Source organism: Rousettus aegyptiacus, unplaced genomic scaffold (genome assembly GCF_014176215.1).
Source record: "Rousettus aegyptiacus isolate mRouAeg1 unplaced genomic scaffold, mRouAeg1.p scaffold_m13_p_13, whole genome shotgun sequence".
Taxonomy (NCBI): domain Eukaryota; kingdom Metazoa; phylum Chordata; class Mammalia; order Chiroptera; family Pteropodidae; genus Rousettus; species Rousettus aegyptiacus.
In genome coordinates, this window is record NW_023416288.1 from 39,692,983 (window position 1) to 39,710,687 (window position 17,705).

At 45.6% G+C, this 17,705-nt stretch overlaps 1 protein-coding gene across 4 annotated transcripts in view; it reads left to right on the plus strand.

The window, feature by feature from the left end:
- BMPER (BMP binding endothelial regulator) overlaps positions 1 to 15,741 on the plus strand; it is a 202,734-nt gene extending 186,993 nt beyond the window's left edge. For all 4 annotated transcript variants that reach the window (XM_016160041.2, XM_016160059.2, XM_016160051.2 and 1 more), the window contains 2 exons: positions 4,644 to 4,774; positions 13,572 to 15,741. In XM_016160041.2, the coding sequence (XP_016015527.1) occupies positions 4,644 to 4,774; positions 13,572 to 13,753 (313 nt within the window). In that variant the 3' untranslated portion in view covers positions 13,754 to 15,741. The remainder of the gene's footprint in view (positions 1 to 4,643; positions 4,775 to 13,571) is intronic.
- The last annotated feature ends 1,964 nt before the right edge of the window (positions 15,742 to 17,705 follow it).

The window sequence follows — 17,705 nt, forward strand, 5'->3', positions numbered from 1 at the left end:
TGAGGGAAAATAGATGACTTAGGGCTCCCGGCAGGCCAGCCGTGATCAGTCGGATTTCAGGGAGGGCACTGACCGCACGCAGGTCGCTTCTGATGCCGGGACTGAGCTGGGTGCTGCGAGGAAAGGCTTTCAAGGAGTCTTCCTGAAACGCGACACAGATGCGTAAGACGGGTCGGGAAGGGAGGCGCTCGGCATCTCCTTCCACACCGCTGCATCGAGCCGCTGTGCGAACTCCACGGGACCAGAGTCCTGCCCGCACCTCTCTGCCGTCAGGAACGATGCCAGGAGCAGGGCGGAGAAGTCAGAAAATCATTTCGAGATACATAAATGAGAAACGTCTGTGGTGGAAAGTGGCCGTGATGGGGTGGCCAGGCGGGCGGGACACTCCTTACCTGTAGGGTTTCGCTGGAAGAGTCCAATTGTAATGCATCCTGCGTTTTCCCACCGGAGCCATGAACAGATGTGTTTCCTGACCAAGAATTCACCATCAAACAGAACATAACGGTGACAGAATAAATACCATGAAAGCAGAGAAACCGAAGCCATAAATCTTAGTAACTACCCAAAGTGATAAAATTCTGCTACTTATTCTATAAAATGAGTACAAATATGCAGAACCGGTGCAGACTAAGGAAAGGACAATTTTCCATTAACATATAAAAATTCAACTCCACTGTGCCATAAATTAGATTTTCTTCATACCGAACGATTAAGTGTTATAAATACAAATTGAACATTTGAATAATAATAGTTTTGCTTCTCCCTGAAATTCGAAATGCATTTGAGGATGTTTTTATTTTTCTCTTAATAAATTTCTCTGTAACTGGCAGAAGCATGCATAATTATTCCATTATCCCTTCCATCCATCTGGATGTCAAGTTCACAGCATCAGTAGACCAAGGCAGTGAAGTCTGAAGACAACACACAGTGAATTAAAGCACAGTTCATGTCAGGAGGCCTCCGATGCACAGACTGGGGAGATATTCGCTGGAGAAATATTTACTGAGCCCTACAAATGGATACTCTCATTTTCTTCCATTCTTTATTTCTTATTTTCTCACTCCAGTTCCTGAATTCTGATCGAAATATTAATATGTCCCGTGTTCTCCTTGTCATTGTTTTAAAAATACACTGTGATTTTATGTTTTTAGAAAAGTGATCTGTGTTCATTATAGAAAATACAGATAAGAAAAAAACAGATGAGCCCCACCTAGGTCAGCCCCGCCACTCAGAGGTGGCTAATGTGAGCATGCGGGCATATCTGTGTTCAGTGAGTTTTGTTTTCTTAGGAGACCACACAATATTAAAACACGGTTCTGCTCTTTTTCAATTAATCCTTCTTGAATGTTTCCTCACGTTTTAAAACATGTTTCCAAAACATCATTGTGATGTTTGTAGAATATTTCACTGTAAAGGTCACCTAAATTTATTTAACCAGATCCCTATTGTAGGCAAATTAGATGGTTTTTTAAAAATTATTATTTTAAAACAACATTGTGATGGAAACTTCTGTATATAAATTATTTGTCCACACGCATCATGATTTCCTCAGGTGCAAAATTTCCCTATCAAAAGGAAGGATCCTTTCTTAAGGCTATTTTTAGGTATCGCTAATGGCTTTCTGGAAAGATGCTCTGTTGTAGTGGTTATGAACACAGGTATCGAGATCAGAAGGACCAGGGTTTGAGTCCTGTTTGGGGAGTTCTGGATCTGTCATCAGCCACGTGACCTTGGCCGAGGAGTTAACATCTCTAAGCTGCAGTCTCTGCCCCTGTTAAGTGAGCTAGTCTTAAGGTCACCTTATGTCCCTTGCAGTGTGGAACAAACGAGATAACCCACATAAACGCCGAGTGTAGCAAAATGCTTGCTGGGAGAGCTAATAATTTTATACTTGTTCCCGGAGCTTTTGGGCCATCTACTTACTCCCTTCTCTCACAAACCCTGGACACAATTTTGTGTCAGAATCATCAAGTTGACAAGTGAAAAAGGACATCTTGTCGTTTTAACTTCTGTGACAAAACACATCTTTCAAGCCTTCAAAAATATGTGAAAGATTTCAAGTGAAGAGCTGGCTTTGACAAACGTCTTTGCCTCAAGCGTTGTTCCTTAGAGGTGCCAAGTCATAGAAATCTTCCTTAGCGTTGAAGGGTAGACGTGTTAGTTACTGCGTCTGAGGGCGCCGTGGTCTGGGCGAGGTGGAGCACGTGTATGTAACAATTATGCCACATGCCGCTTAAGGCGTTTCCTCTCAGCACGCTTGAGCTGTCCGTAATTTCAGTTGTGGAAGTAGCTTCGTAAGACGACCAGTAGAAATAAAGAGAAAAGAGAACACTAACACTGAAGAGAACCCCAACAATCCTTTCAGCTGCATTACATGTCTCCTGTTGGCCGTCCACACGGTGTCACAGAATGGCATCGATTGTTCTCTCAGATCAGAGCGTGCAATTCCTCATGTCAACCAGCTCTTTTCCATGCAAGTAACTGTCACTTTTCCAGGCCCGCGAGGTGCCATCCCATTCATGTCACCTCAGCGCGAGCTGTGTATGAAGGAGAGAGATCCACGCCCCGCAGGACAGGATGGAGGGTCAGCGACAAAAGCCTCCTGGGGAAGTGAGGTAGAGATGAGAGCAGAGTGTAGAACTCAGGGCAGCTGACCGGGCTGCTGTAGCATCTGAGTCTGAATGCGATGGGTGGGCTTAGTCCGAGAGGAAAATCGAGGGGGGTTCACACTCAGGCAGTTAGAGGCTGTTTTAAGGACAGGCGTCATTTGGCTTTTCTTGGAAGTCTGGAGGTGCCACATGAATTTAAAGACACAGCACTGCATGCCTCCCACCAGAAAGGGTTTGTTGCGAACATGATTGCACAAGATTTCTGTCATGCAAGTGGAAGAAGCTATTAAAAAATATGACCTTGCTTGTTGCGGAGAGGAGAGAGATCCGCTTTTCCGTCCTGACGATTGTGTCTTAAGTGTCAGGCATCAAATAATCTCTCACTTGATGAAATGAAAGAGGCTCTTGGGGTTTCAGATCTGTTTCTCTTCTGTCTCTGTTAGTTCATATTTCTCAAGGTTCTGCCCTTGAGTGTTGGGCTGTAATAATAATTTTGTATGTGCACGGTGAGTCTCTTGACCCTTTAATATGGTTACTGCTGTCCATTTTTGTTCAGAGCAGGTGGCACCCCAGCTTCCGCTCAGAGCTAGCTGGTGGTCACTCTCTCTCATCAGGTGTGCGTACATGTCCCCCCACGAGAAAACGCTGACATACTAACGTTAGACGACCGTGTCCTGATCGCTTTTCAGGATCATTGTGCCACTTGTAACCTTGAATATTACTTTTTTTCTGCTTTCAGCCTTGAATTAGGTTCTGTAAGGAAGAAGTTTCGCTGAAAAAAAAACATAAAAAAAAAAAAAGGGTAGTTTAATTTTATTAATCTCAGGGGCCTCTGGCATAAATGTTAAGCCAAAATTGTTGGGCAGTAAACTCGCCGGAAGATGAGGACAAGGACAGTGTATAGTGTGATGAAAAGGGCACTGGTCTCAGAGTGAGGAGATGTGATTTAATTCAGTTCACTTTTGCCACTTACGAATGTGACTTTGGGTGCATCTATTCATTCGTAGAATGACCTCTTCGTTTACCAAACAGAAACTGTAGGATGTCCTATTCGCCACTCAGTGGCAGACTGATGTACTTTGTACACTAATATTACCTACTAATGTCAAGTCGCGATGGTATCGTCGAGGTCAACATGTTTCAAAATTTGTTAGTCTGCATTTAAACATGTCTCTGTTACTTTTATGTCCTGGCCGATCATTTCCACATTCAAAGTTAAGCTAAAGAGACCTTGGTTCGCTCACCTTTATCTCTCAGTCTAATCAGGGGCCTAAATTTTTTTCTTTGTTTGGAATCTGTCGCACCACACTCTAAAGCATGAGGTCCGGTGTTCCTTAAAAGAGTGAGATTCAAGATATCGCTGTGGGATTTTACGCTTTCGTCCCGTTGGTCACTGTTTTGGTTTATATTGAAGTAGGATCTATTATTCCTGTATCAGAGCGAATCACGAACTGACAACAGCTTGAATGGCGGCTCAGTTCCGAGAGCTGCATTTCCAACCTGGTAACCACTACGCACACATAGCTACTCGCTTCTAAGAAAATCAACATTAAATCAGTAAACGTCTTGTTTCCTCAGTCACGCTGGACGCATCCCACGGACCCAGTGCAGAGAGTGGCCGCTGCTCGGACAGTGGCGGTTGCAGGCCTCTTCTGTCACGGCAGGAAGTTCTGTCGACAGGTCCTGCTCTACAAGAAAGGGGTCCTCGGCCCACTTTGTTCGGTGGCATCTAGCATAGATTCCGTGCAGAATTTTATATTGTCTTTAGCTTTTTGACGTAAACGAACAACTTTTAGTGGCCAGTCGAGGTTCCCTTTCACCCGCTCACCTGCTGCTACAAGTCACATTAGGGTGTTTGGTAGTTCCAGATATTTATTTACTTATCTCTTTGTTTGTTTGTTTGTTTGTTTGTTTGTTTGTTTTATACCTACAGCACCAGGTCTTCCTAGGCGGTCTCCCCACTGAGTACTAACCAGGCCCTACCCTCCTTAGCGAGATTTTTAAATGTTTGTTTCTTTCTGTTGGTTTCCATAGGTCCTGCGTGACAGACATGTGTGAATGTCCAGTCCATAAAAATTGCTACTGTGAGTCATTCCTGGCCTACGCCCGGGCCTGCCAGCGAGAGGGCATCCGCGTTCCCTGGGAGCCTCGGCAGACCTGTGCAGGTGAGACAGACCTGTGCAGGTGAGACGCGCCTGGCAGATCCAGCCAGCGGAAGTGCGTTCGGATGCCCAGGGCGGCAGGGGAGGAGACTTCCTGACTTGAGTAGCCACATCCCTGCCCCCTGCCCCCGGCCACGGAAAATCCCATCAGTGGCAACCCGATGAAGCCCAGAGGCTTCCCGCTGAGAGACTGAGACACAAACCCTAGCAGAATGTTCTTTTCCCTCTGAGGGAGATTCCTAGAATAGTTGTTATAGCTCTTTGATCTGAGGCAAGGTAATTAGCTTATGTGATATTCCTTACAAACTGGTTAAGTGCTGGGCGCTATGCTCAGTGCCGTCCGTGGGTGCTTTGGGGACTGTGAGAGATGAGGCACCCCTGCCGAGGTGCTGGCAGTCCGATGAGCGACCCAGGCAAAAATAGTAACTGCAATAACTACTTGCTAAGCGTGGTAAGTGGGACGAAGGAAACCCACCGGGCAGAGCAACAGGAAGCAGAAGGAGAGGACGCGAGTGGCTACCCGGAGGTGAGGGGGGAAGGCCGTGCCCTGCGGAGGTGACAGCCTAGCCAGGGGCGGCAGGGGAGGCGTTCTATGCAGATCTGATGGCCAGCGTAGGAATAAAACAGCTCGCTCTCGAACGGGAAGGGCGCCGGCCTGCGTTCGGCATGCGGGTAAGGGAATGGGGCACAAGACAAGGGCAGAGGAGAAGCAGGAGCTGGATCGTGCAGGGCTGCACAGGCCTCGGGAGGAGGGCTGGCTTCCATTTCAGGAGAGGTGGCAGCCACCGCTGGGCTTCGAGCAAGCCTCGTTATGCTTTTCAAAGATCACCCTGTAGACGCAGATTGGATGGGCCATGGTTGAAAGCAGATGATGACCAGGCAAGAGGCTGTTGCAGTAGGGGGGAGAGAGAGAGAGAGAGAGAGAGAGAGAGAGAGAGAGAGAGAGAGAGAGATGGTGGCTCAGACTAAGAGGGAGGCAGTGGGTGGGGAGAGAGGAGGAGAGCCTAGATACATTTTGGAACTTTGTAACAATATCTACTGTGCAGAGTCATAAGCATTAGTGACACGTAGCGAAACATCTGGAATAGTGTCCAGGTCATCGAAGATGCTCAGTCAATTACAGTAGTTTCCGCCGCTATTGAGATTTGAGGATGAGATGACTGCATGTTTGTTACTTCCTTCGAGGGCTGGCAAACATTTTCCCGTAAAGGTCCGGACTGGGGTTTATAACATGACTCGAGTCCTAATAACCTGAGCTCTGATTTTAGCGAGGAAGGTTCCCATGGCCTTGCTAACTCCAGCAAGTCTCAGCTGATGGAGGACAGGACCGATCATTTGGAACTGGGGTCAAGAAGAGGGGTCTTGAAGCTGCATTTTTCAGCTCATGGACATTTGTCCACCTAGACTGGTGGGTCTCAATCTGGTTGGACATTAGAGTCACTTCGGGAGCTTAAAAACACAAAACCAGACCAGACCAGAAACCTCTGGCTGGCCCCTGTGCCCAGACATCTTGCTGAATTGTCCTTGTGCGTCTTATGAAACCTCTCGGGCGATCCTGACCCACAGCCAGAGTTGAAACTCAGAGTTGAAACCACCGAGTTAATTTGAATGCTTACTTGGATGGCTTTGGGGAAGTAGAATGACAGCTATTCGTGGGTTACTCACATTGCTCCTTGACGTGCTCACTAGTCTGTGCCCTCGAAAAGCACCAAAGTCCACTTATCTCCTCCGATTTCCCTGTTTGGATTTGCTCTCTCCTCTGCAAACACAAGTGCAATCTTTATATCTGAGCTGACCGCCCGCAGCAAGAGTACCTCTCTATCAATGCTGCTCAAACCTCAGAGGAATATTGATTTGGTAAAAATTACTCACACGAAGGTGTGGTCCAGGCTCCTGAAAGGTGAGGCTAAATGGCGTACCTCTTCCCTAACGCATCAGTGCAGAATAACATATTAAGGGCAGTAGTTTTGAGGGTCTGGATCCTTTCTCTGTTCTGAATCCTCCTTCCCTTGAATCTACCGGAAAATAAATAAAATACGCGGAATCAAGCCCCATCCATTCATGCTGATGCAAGGCAGCGCTCGGCAGAACTTCATTAATTGTACTAGCGGTGCTGCCGTGGTGGGGATCACGGTAGATACGGAGGCATGGACTCTCTCTTCCTGCCTCAGAGCTGTAGTTAGCACCATCTCGGTGCCCACATGGCATGTGAAGACTACACCTTACGCCTCCGCACCCTGCTATCAGGGACAGAATCTCCGGAGCTCAAATTACTTTCCTAATGGAAAAAGGAATGTGGCTTCTGAAAGGTTCCATGTCCCACTTACAATTAATTAGCCATCTGAGTGAAGTCGGACTCTGTCGATGTGCGGTTGCAGGGGAACCTTTTACACACACACACACACACACACACACACACACACACACACTGAACGTTGCAGACTGACAGCCGGCCCGCGGCACACTTATGGAGAGATGCAGCATCGCTTAGTAGATTCATTTCTGAATTCATCAGAATAGTGAAGACTATAAGAATACTCTTTATTTTGTTTTTAGCTCCCAGGTCTTTTGACTTATGACAGCCTTTAAGACCACTTCATACAGAGAAGAGAAATTTTCCAGAGTAAAAAGCTGGGAAGTTGAACAAATCAGAAGCCAGCCAGGCTTGAAATGCTGAATGAGCAAGTGATTTCCAAGTCTAGGCTGGAGTTTGGCAGTGTCCTGGATGCGAACCCAAAGTGCAGGCCCACCAGCCACGTAGGCGGGACTAAAGGGACTCCAGCTGAGCGTGCGGATTACTAAATATGCAAGGCCTATGAAAATGTAATAATGAAGATTTATATTACCAGTAAATACTATCGAAGGACCTCCTTGCGCCTAGGACAACACAAGCACCTTTATTACGTTGTGTCTTGTTAAATCCACATTGTAATCCCTTTGGTAATGTTCTCTTACCCGCCTTCGACTGATAGAGACGTCGAGGCTAAGACTAGTTAAGTAATCTGCTGAAAATCACAGGGCTACAAAAGGAGAAAGTTGGGGATTGAACCCAGGTCAATTTGCTTTATAGCCTCCGTTCCTAATCATGATGAGAACACAGATGAGCAAGAGAATTGTGGGAAAACATATTTAAATGTGAAGATATCTTGATTTGTACATTTACAGAGGCGTCAGCTAATTTGTCCCGATATCCGTTAGAGTCTCCCACTTTCTCTTCACTCATTTCTTATGATTGGCAGCTGTTACTTGGTACCTTCTGACTCGGTCGCTTCGTTCCGGTCCTGCTCCTGCCTCATACTTCCCTTTCCTTGGCCGATTTTCTGCCGCCTGCCCCGTGGCTGATGCTAATCATCACTGCAGCTTCAGTGAGACGCTTTGTCAGTGGAAAAGACGCTGGGACGTCCAACGTGGCGTGTGCCTTGCTGCCGCGCCTCAGGTGTCTGTCGGGTCCCGTGAGCGGTTTCCTCTGGCTTTTACTCTGCGAACCCCGGGAGAGTTTCGCCCCTTCTCCGTAGCATCTCCCCTGTGCTCATAGCCTCTGAGCTTTTCCTTGGCTGACCGGATGCCACCTGAAAAAGTTTAGGAGATGAAATCCAAACTGTGACCTCAGCCCCCAGTAGGGGGGCATGGAAGGTAGCTGAGTTCCGGGGGGCACAGAGCCATACTTATTGACCTTATTGATAAAGCCGCCAAGGGTTACCACACGACAGAACACGTAAGGCTACTTGTAGGTGTTACACAGAGGTCACTTGGGTGCCCCCTTTCAGAACAAATACATGCCAACTCTAACTGCTTTGGTAGTTACCTGGTTTGGTAAAAAAAAAATTAAATCAAATGTATCCTTTTTGAATATGCAAATCAATTCACATTTGTGTTTTTTAAAATGTCATTTGCCTTTTATAAGTTTGAAAAAAAAAAAAAGGATTCACAGAAAGGTGAAAGAGGGACCAGGTAAGTATGAACCTTCAAGGATCGTCAGAAAGTTGTCCCAGTTTGGAGGCAAATTCAGTCATGTCGCCCCCCAGTTACGACCCGTCCAAGACTCTCCTCTGCCGAGGCTTCCGCCTCTGCCCGCGCCTCTGCCCTTGGCTCCTGCTCGCCCTCCGCAGACGCCACGCTCCCCTCACCAAGCCACGGGCCGCCCCTGCCCCGACGGAGCCAGAGCAGCGAGTCCCCTGCACCCCTGCCTTTGCGCCTGCTGCCCTCTCTGCCTGGAAAACGCTTCCTGTCCCGTCTGTCTGACAATTTGAATTCACTTTGCAAGACTTAAGTGGGATCTAGGCTCTGACGTCTCCCTCAGTCCCTCCCCACGCCAACCTCGCGCTGCTGTCTCTTGCCCTCCACTGCACTCTGCTTTTGGTGGCTTCTACGTGACATCGCGCATTTGATTAGAAATCCATTCAGGCGTCACCTTCACCTATTTGGTCACAAGCCCAGGCTGTAGCTGGAGGTTGGAAATGACGTCTAGTTCACATTTGACCCTCCGGCCTGAGAGGATGCCGCTTGCAGAGTAGATCCCTGACGATGTTTGCTGATTTAATTTGAATCGAAATGGAGATGGTAATTGTACAATGAAAAAAGATCTTTTTTTAAAAATTTCATTTCCTGGCTCTTCCTCGTTTTCCTATATTCCACTTCCTACCTGTCAATTGTGAGGGAAACACCAGGGTTTGATAATCAAAGGTAAGATGTCGCAGAAGAGCATTTCTAAGTGGCAGAGTGGAAAGCAAGAATCGAATGGTCACAGAGAGGGAAAGGCATGGGGTGGGGGGAGGTTCATGTCCATAAAAGAATGAGGGGAAGGGAAGAACTGGTGAGAACGAGGATTCCGCTGAGTTTTTATACTAAAGGGATCTTTGCAAGAGTTGAAGGGAAGCAAAGTCTCTGGAGAGTAAAGTGAGTTGAAAGAGACATCCTGGAAGCAGCAGAGTGGAAAATGGACTCGAGGCCAGCCAAATGTAATCCACGTTGGGATGCAGGATGATGGATCGAACGTCATTAAGATTAAATCATCATCCAACAGGCACAAGCGCTTATGAAGCTGCTCCTCTGTGCTTGGCCCTGTGCCAGAACTCAGGGTCATGGAAGACAAGGGTTCTGTTCCTCAGAGCCCAAGTCTCAGGGATTCGTTCTCTCCAACCAGCAATGCTTGCCACAGTGACCCTTGGAGCTTTTACAATCTATGGCTACCTGGGCCCCACTGCAGACTCAGAGCAAAAATCTTCAGGGAATGGGGCTTAGTAATATGTGTCTTTTAAAAAGATACTCAGGGGGCTCTTATAAGCATCTCCAATTAAGAACTACAGCTGCGCTGTAATTGTGGGATTAAAACAAATAAAGAAATAACGAAAATGTGAAAAGCGCTTTGGAATGTAGAGGAGGGAAGAGCATCCTGGGGGACATCCAGGGAACCTCTTGAAGGAGGTCGCATTTGAATTAAAACTTGGAAAATGATGAGGTTGGGGGGAAAAAATCAGAACCGATGATATTTCAGAGCTCCCTAGAAAATAGAGGTAAAACTGTAGTAACTGCTGCGTGTGTGTGTGTGTGTGTGTGTGTGTGTGTGAGAGAGAGAGAGAGAGAGAGAGAGAGAGAGAGAGAGAGAGAGAGAGAGAGAGAGAGGAGAGAGAGAGAGAGAGAGAGAGAGAGAGAGAGAAGCAATGTTGAGGGAAGAGTCTTGGAGATAGTTCTCCAGGAAGTAGGCAAAGAAGCTCGAGAGAGAGAAATTGTGCTCAAGCTGTTAGCAGAAGAAAGTGGAGCGTTCACTATCATAAGATGTAATAGACAAGAAGACCGAATATTTTGTGGAGAGGTCATAGCATACTAGAGATTGCCAATATGTCCGCAAATCGTCATCACTGAAAACTTTGGTGGGAAATGCTTCAGTGAAGTGGCAGATGAAGCAGACAGGTCACCAATGTCGATCGCTTGCAGAACGATGGGATAGATAACATGACTGTACACTCCCCTATGAAGTTTGGAGGTAAAAAGAAGAAGAAAATCAGTCTGATAGGCGATGGAATATTTTCGATTAAAGATTAGCATTGATCCGAAGACCTTTCTAATATTTAGAGGATCAAGCCAACAGAGAAGGAAAAGATTCATGTGTAGTAAAGACAAATAATAAAGCCGCTTCCCAGTGGAGATGGGTCAGACAGCAGGAAGGGCAGGGCAGGGGTGGGTGGCGGTGGGGGGACGCGGAGGGAGGGGGAGCGAAGGGTTCTCGCGCCCGCGTCCCAGGTCCGCCGGCCAGCGGGCGGGCGCCCCGGGACTCGGCAAGAGCGCCCGTGGTCCGTTGGCTGGAAGATGCTGTGAAACGGTAGGCATTTCCGTCGCACACCTACTTCCACTTCAGAAATGCTGGCTTCCTTCTCACTTGCTGGAAAGGTGTCTCCATGGTGACCGAAGCAGAACGGAGGGCTTATTACCTGGGCCAGTTCTCAGCCCTGACTGCCCATTAAAATTGCCCGCGTTGAGGGGGCATTTTGTTTAAATGACTTGTAACCTGGTCCCACCTTTAAAAGTTCTAAATTGATTCCTCTGGGGTGGGGGCCGGACATCAGGAAGCTCCCCGGGGAGCCTCATTTTCAGCTTCGAACACTGTTGGTCCACAGAAGCCTAACAACACGTGGATAGAGTTACTACGTGTCAATGTGATATTCGGCCAGGATGCTTCCAAATTACCAGACATGTACAACGTACAGGGTACTCTGTCCATCACTGAAAAGAGAAAAAGAGGAGAATTTTGAAGGGATCAGTGAAAAGTTCAAAGATTATGAGAAAATACAACAATCGAGAGATTTAAAGGAGTGATGTTGATCCACCCTCTCCCTCATCCATCCCTCTGAGTACCTACTGCGTGTTAAACACCACACTACTGCCGAAAGTGAAAGAACAAGATGCTTTGCCTCTAGCAGCCTGGATTTAGTTGGGGGAAGAGAGAGGACGAGGAAAATGACGATTATAATTCCACGTTGTTAACACAGGGATAGACGTGGGCAAGAGCAGACGCCCTGAGAATAGAGATGAGGGACAACTTATCCAGGCAGGACGGGCGGGAGACAAGGTTGGAAACTGAGTCTAACAGACAGGAAGAGGGGATGAATTCTGGAGGCAGAATTCAAGCTAGATAATGGCACTAGATCAAGGCAGAGGACATGTCCTCAGCCCTGGCGTGGCTATAAGAGGTTCCTAGTGGCCTAAGGAATAGACTTACATTATGAAAAGCTGAAACAACTTAACGAAGCTTCATTGTGGAGGTAATGTTAGGGAATGTAACCAACCTTCGAGTGCAGTAAGTGATTTTTCACTTATTACTCTATCAGGTAGGATCCAGGCAGAAAGCAAATGGCACATCCGAATGGCCTAATAGATACATTTAGTAGCTGGACTACTGTGAAAGGGGTATGTATGGCGTAGAGACATGACCAGGACCTGGAAGGGAACCCAATCCACATAGAAAAGTGATCATCACAGAACCAAACGTTATAAAGTCGGTTCCACTCAGGTCTTCCTCGGAGTTCTACATTTCGTACAGCTTGGTTTTCCAATAATATGTGAGACCCTGTGAGAGATGACTGACCACTCTCTGGACAGGGTGGCTTTTTCTCATTAACTCCTGTAATGGGTAGTTGAGGGGCCTTCACGGAATTCACTTACTGTTTGTTAGATGTTGTCAAAGACTCACGTTCTCTGGTAACTCTACGTATGTAATTTGAAAGACTCGAAGTAAGGCCCACTTGCATGAAATGCAATTCTGTTGTTCCATTTTATAATTAACGATTTTCGCCAGCTGTTATTTTACAAATGGCATGAACAATGATAGAAGCATTTGAAGTGATCTTCCAGTGTTCGGAGCAACTTCGAATGAAGGTTGGGTTGTTATTGGTGTTCTTGCAGGGTCATCTTTTCTAAACTCCTACAGCGTCAACTGTCCTGCCATTATGAAGGGGGGTCGGTCTCTTTGATTGTCACTGGAAGGAACTCAGATGGGAGAGTCTGTGTGTCATTAAACTTCCAGAATGTTTGTGGGGTGTGTGTATATGTGTGTGTGACAGATCTATTCATGAATTCTCAGGAACTCCCAGAATACTGACACAATCGTTTTAGCTCTGAGTTAACAAAGACAGCAAAATGATTTGCTACATCAGCATTTTTATGTCCTCCAACCCGGCCAGATGCTTACTTTCCTCTCTCCAATTGCACATCTGATTTTTCCCTATTTGGCTTTATTCTTGCCCTAACGTTCCTCAATTTGATTAATTCACCACATAAGCCCTACAATTAAAATATGTAATGCATTTTCAATATCTTTGGCAGTTTTTTTTTCTGGATGTGTATGTAATTCCATATATTTGAATATTGGTGAGGTCACAGAAAATATTCCTATTCATCGCAGTTCAATTGTCTGAAAAACTCTTCGGAGTTCATTTTTCATACTATTATCCATAACTAGGTAACTTCATAGGTTTTCCTGTAGCTTCACTAATGTATAATTTTTCTTATCTAGAAATAAAAAAAGCTTCCGTTCTATTTTATTTTGAAGTTTGCTGGCCCAGGAGGTGAATCTTTGATGTTTTTATTTTTTAGCTGTTAGCTGCAGGTGATTCTTAGAGTGTTCGAGGAATGCTGAGTGTTTGTTATTCCTTTGTTAAAATGCAAAAGTGAGTCGGTGCTGTGGAAAGCCCTCAGAACGGCAGTGACATGTGGCAGAGAGTGACACGAGCCTGCAGAAGGGGCACCAGGTGGAGGGTGGATTCATGAGGCCACAGCTCACCTTCGTGTCCGCCTTTCTTTGCAGCCACCCAGTGCAAGCATGGTGCCGTGTATGACACCTGTGGTCCAGGATGCGCCAAGACCTGTGACAACTGGAACGAGATCGGTCCGTGCAATAAGCCGTGCGTTGCCGGTTGCCACTGCCCGGCAAACTTGGTCCTTCACAAGGGGCGGTGCATCAAGCCAGTCCTTTGTCCCCAGCGGTGACCTTTGCTCAGCAGCTTAAGACTTTGAAACCTGGTGTCCTGGACACTGAGGTGGAAGAGCCAATGAAGGACTGCAGTATTTGTGTGCTGATTCTGCAAATATACACACACACACACACACACACACGAGTATATATGTGTACATATATAGATATATAGATATATTCAGAAACATTTCATCATTTATATAAACTATCGGTGGATTATTATATGTATATTTTTTGCTATAAGACATGTATTGTTTCTAGAATCCTGATCTGTAAGCCATTGGATACATTGTATAAATAAACCAGGTGTTTTTAATTTAATAAGGCAGCATGCAGACATATTGGAAGGCTTTAACATCACATACATTTGTATTTTTAAGGAAGTTTTCTAAAGAACCTAAATTGCCTGCCTGCGTTCATTTTAGCTTGGAATCAGGATTTGCAGTTGAGTCAGAAATGGATTTCTTTGGAGAAGGGCAAATTTATCTTAGGGTGTTTCGTGATTCCCGAGAAAGTAATGTATGCCTGAGGAAGACGGCTGGTGATTGGTGACAGGCCCTAATGGTGCATGTAGAGCAAGGCATAGGTTGTTAGACTTTATTGGGTCATGGTCCTATATTATTTCCAAAAATGATTGGCTATTTGCCAAGAAATATATATTTGTTACTAAAGCATAGCCAAAGAATCAGGTGATTTCTTGTCATCTTTGCATATTTTTTGAGTCTCCTAATTATATATGTGTGTGTGATGGGTATGTCCACTTACACGTCACACGCTGAGATTCAGGAGTGTCGGGGTGATATGTTAGTTTTATTGAGCACGAGCAGATATTTGGAGAAACGGTTGCACAACGTATAAAAATAGCCATTTTCTGAATCTCAGAGCAATTTAAGATGGGTAAATCCAATGAGTTGATGCAAGCCATCTACGTTTTGTGACTATTGCTTGCATTAAATGAAAACCTCTAATTAATCCTAGAGAATTCCTAGTCCAACCCTGTTTGACTGTTAATATGTCATAATTATGAGACAAAAAGAAAGCCTTTAATGACCAGTTGATTTAACATCAGTCCAAACAAGGAATGGTCTCTATACTTGCTCTAATATCCTGATAGGTTACCATGAGTCACCACGGGATTTTCCTGACTTTTATTTTCAGCCAAATAAGTGAAGATGTCAACAAAACAAAGTTCACTGATGTCTAAAAATAAAATGTTCTGCATTGTAGTAAATAAAGGGCTTAAGATTTAAAACAGTGCATATTCTATTTCAAGACATGCTGTGTCGTACTTCATAAATAAGCAATACCAATTTCAAGTTCATCAATTTTTGACAGCTTTATTTAGATATATTTTATAGACCCTACCATACTTTATTGTTATGAAGAGTATTATTAATAGACGATAGCAAACTCTCAAATTTTTGACAGTCAACATATTGCCATTGCTTGTTAAGACATTTGTATTCCTTTAACATGTATTCATGACAGCTAGAGGACACATTTGCATTTTTTTACTGGGATGTACCTGGTTTGAGTAAACCGAATAAATGCGCAGTGTAAGAGGGACTGGTGGGGAAACAGCGCGAAGTCATTGTTGTTGTGCTTTGGTCCTAACCAGCTCAGTGTCAGGGGCCCAAGGCTTCCAGGTTGTGGCTTCAGTGCTGCGCTTGGAAAGAGAGCTTTGATTTAGGATACGTGTCCCGGGTGTATTTTGTGAACCTGTCCACACCGTTGAAGCATTTGGAGCCGCCCTTTTGCTTATCGGTAGCACGAAGAGGTAATGCATGGGCAAGGTTAAGAATCAGGGGACCTAGGCATCTTACTCCCAGCGAGGTTACTCACACAGTAATCTCAGAAATAGTTTGCAAATGCCTTCACACTTGTGATCTCATTTATTCCCCTACTGTACTGAAAGGAGAAATAGGGCAAATCAATTGACCTCTCCTGGTTGTTTGTTTGTTTGTTTTAATTCTTTTAGACGATCTTTAAATTCCTTTACAATTCATCACCTTTTTTTTTTTTTGCATTTATATATTTCATTTAATTTTTTAATTTTTAAAATAAATTTTCATTTTTCAATTGCAGTTGACATACAATGTTGTATTAGTTTCAGGTGTAGCGATTAGACATTATATAACTTACAAGGTAATCACCCCGATAAATCTAATACCTCTTTGACACCATACACAGCCAATACACTATTATTGACTATAATCCCCACGCTATATTCCATGTCCCCACGACTATTCTTTAACTACCAATTTGCACCTCTTAACCCCTTGTCTTCCCATGTTGGTTGCCTCCTTGTGTTTGTTTCTATGTATTAGGTAGAGCTACTTTGTCTTTGTCTTAGTAGAGTGGCCTTATATAGCAGGTGCCTCGTGGAGTCCAGGGGCGCAGTTCCCTTGGTCACTTGATCCAAGTACTCCAGGTATGTCCCTTGTGTGGGTTGTGTGTGCCCTCCTGTTGTAGTTGAGCCTTGGTTGCTGTTTGCAGATCGATAGGATAGAGCGATCCTCAGGCTGATCGGTTACGAGGACTGGCTGTGACTACAGTGGAGGAGCTATTGTGGAGGGGCTGATGCTACAGAGCAGGATTCACTTTAGCAGGGCCCTGGGTGGGTCATCTGTGGAGGTGGCGGGGCGGCGCTCTGCTGTTATAGGAAGCTGACCCCTAGATGTGTTGGTTCTAGTGCCTCTTGGGAGAAGCTGTGCTGCAGCCAAGCTCAACTGTTGCCTGTGCCCAGTCCGGGGCCAGCTGGTTTGAGCTACAAAATGATCTGTAGATGGTCGCCACTTGTGCTGGGCTCGAAGGTGCCTGGGAGAGGTTAAGCTGCAAATTGAGGCCAGCTGCCACTAGTGTGGGGCTTGGGACTACTCAGCAAGAGGTATGGGACACACTGGGGCCAGATACTGATTGTTGGAGGCTTGAGAAAATTTGAGAGATTTTAGGAAAATCCACAACATGAGCCAAGACAGGCTGTTTTTATGGAAAAACCACTGGAAGTGGCTTGGGTGGGCCCATATGTTGAAAGGGGTGGGGTCTCAGGGAGTCATCAGGGCAGGGCCAACGATGTCAGCTAGGTTGATGGAGACTTATATATGGTGGCCACCTGGCTTCTACATGCCGAGCAGCAGAGGGTTCAACCAAGGAACTATGGAGTCTGCCAGCACTTCCACCTGGGAGAAAGCTGCCCCTTCACCCCTTGCCCTGAAGTCACAAAATTTAATTCCTCCCTGCATGTTCTTAGAGCCTTTAGAGCTGCTACCCCACCGCTGGAGCTCAGAGCTAGTGCATCTGTCAGCAGGTAAGTCCATGTGCAGGCCCGTTAAGAGGAATGCCTAAGAATCCAGCCATTCCTCCTTGTTATTCAGTCACAAAGTTTGCTGATTTTCATAGTCAGAAGTTGTGAGGACTTCTCTTTCTGGTGCTGAAACCCTGGGCTGGAGATTCTTGTGTAGGGCTGGGACCCCGTGCTTCTCAGGAGAGACTGCCACAGCTGAGATATCCCCTCTTGATTTTTAACTGCCACATGCTCATGTGACCAGCTCAGTCCGTGTCTCTGCTCCTCCTACCAGTCTCGTTGTGGCTTCTTCTGTATGCCCTTTGTTATAGAACTTCTGTTCAGCTAGACTTCAGGTGATTTCCAATGATGATTGCTCTGTAGTTTAGTTGCAATTTTGATGTGGTCGTGAGAGGAGGCAAGTGTAATGTTTACCTTTGTCGCCATCTTAACCAGAAGCCCTTTCCAGTTTACTCCTTATGAAAGAAGGATGCAGACGGGAAATTATGCAGAAGAAAAAATTGTGGGTGATTATTTACTGTTTGTGATTCATCCGAGGACTGAGTAACTGTACCCAATAAGGCTAAATAGCCTCTTGCTGAATGTTTTTAATCAAAGACGATCTTGGGGTATGAATGATGATGGTTCTTCTCCATGGACCAATTCCATGAATTTGGGTAGCT